The 1554-nt window shown below is 36.0% G+C and overlaps 1 protein-coding gene across 1 annotated transcript in view; it reads right to left on the minus strand.

Annotated features, from left to right (window-relative positions):
- Positions 1 to 1554, minus strand: part of FAM149B1 (family with sequence similarity 149, member B1) — a 75816-nt gene that overhangs the window by 69049 nt on the left and 5213 nt on the right. The window contains exon 3 of the mRNA XM_006887568.1: positions 171 to 300. Coding sequence (XP_006887630.1) covers positions 171 to 300 — 130 coding nt within the window. The remainder of the gene's footprint in view (positions 1 to 170; positions 301 to 1554) is intronic.

Here is a 1554-nt window from a genome sequence, read left to right on the forward strand (position 1 = left end):
CGTGAGAATAGATATTTCTCTATAATTAATACAGTGATAAATTTAAGTACCAAATGTTTAAGAAACAATAAAAGAGAGTAAAGGAATAAAAGATACAGACGAAACCTGCAAATCAGAATACTCAGAATAATCTCCCAGACACTCCATGAGCTATAGAATAAACAACTCACAGCATATCCCCAGGAGAAGTCCGAGCTGCCTTCGGTGGAGACCCCTGTGCCACTGTAACTCGGAAATGCTGACCTTGAATCCCCAGTGTCGGCTGAAGTCAAAGGTGATTCCTGTGTGATGTCAGACTCACTGAATGCATAATTGGAAGGCAAGAAAACAGAAAACTACTTAAAATAATTAAAGAATTGTATTTTTAATATTATGAAGAACATCTACCTAATTCCTACTCATTTCATGGCAGCCATTCCAACTAAGTATTGTAATATTTAACAATGAATACCAACAACTGTATTCTCACAACAAATATGTATTTTTCCCAGCCACACTTTTCTGATAAGGTATTTTTCATAAGCATGCTATGCTAGTTTTTTTACAACAATATATGAAAAATTTAGCATAGAAAGTTTACAAAAATACCTTGGGGTAGGGGAATACCTTGAGGGGAGAGTGCAGTTGGCAAAAAAAAGTGTTATATTTGCATAAAAGTATAGTACAGATTTTTCAGAAATGTTAAAGGGAGATAAACTTTGTGGCACTTTTAGACAGTATGCTTGGGAAAGCAGACAGATGGTCAGAGAAAGAGAGGAAGACCCTCGGCAAGATAGATATAGTGACTGTGGCAATGGGCTCAAGTGTGTCAGGGATGACAGCGATGGTACAGGATCAGACAGAGCTCAGATATGTTGTTCACAGGGTTACTCTTAGCCATACACAAGTCAATGGCACTTAACAACAACAAAAACTCTTACAAATATTATCTTATTTAATCCTCACAGTAACATGGCAACATAACTCAATAAACCCCATTTATTAAAAAACTAAAAAAATTTAAACTTAGTTATAAGTTTTGAAACCCAGATTTTATGACCCTACAGTTTTACTGAATACTCTATTGTTTCTCAGCGGTCTCAAATGATAAACTCCTCTATCGTATGTCTTAAAAACAACAGCAGATATTTACTTGTCTTTTATTAAATGCTACTACCACTGCTAATGGTACATACTTTATCTCTTTATAGGAAGAGAATGAAAGAAAACTAATAGAATGATACAATATGCTTGTAATATGGGAAGACAGGTGAATGATAAATCAAAATTTACTTATTGCCATCATTTCTATGTTATATGCACAGGTGCAATATTTGTGTGAGCACACAATTGTCGAAGGAAGGAAAGGCAGCTGGCAAATGTTATCCAGCTAAACGAATGGTAAAACTAAGATTAAAAATCAGATGTCAGAGACCGCTCTGGTAGTCTAGTGATAAGAAGCTATATGGCAATCCCAAATACAAGTGGTTCGAATCCACTAGATATTCTGCTGGAGAAGGAGGGGATATCTCCTCCTGTGCCAGTCAGATTGGATTCAACAGTACACAACGGGGG

This window comes from Elephantulus edwardii, unplaced genomic scaffold (genome assembly GCF_000299155.1).
Source record: "Elephantulus edwardii isolate Elephantulus edwardi_28Jun2011 unplaced genomic scaffold, EleEdw1.0 scaffold00058, whole genome shotgun sequence".
NCBI classification, from domain to species: domain Eukaryota; kingdom Metazoa; phylum Chordata; class Mammalia; order Macroscelidea; family Macroscelididae; genus Elephantulus; species Elephantulus edwardii.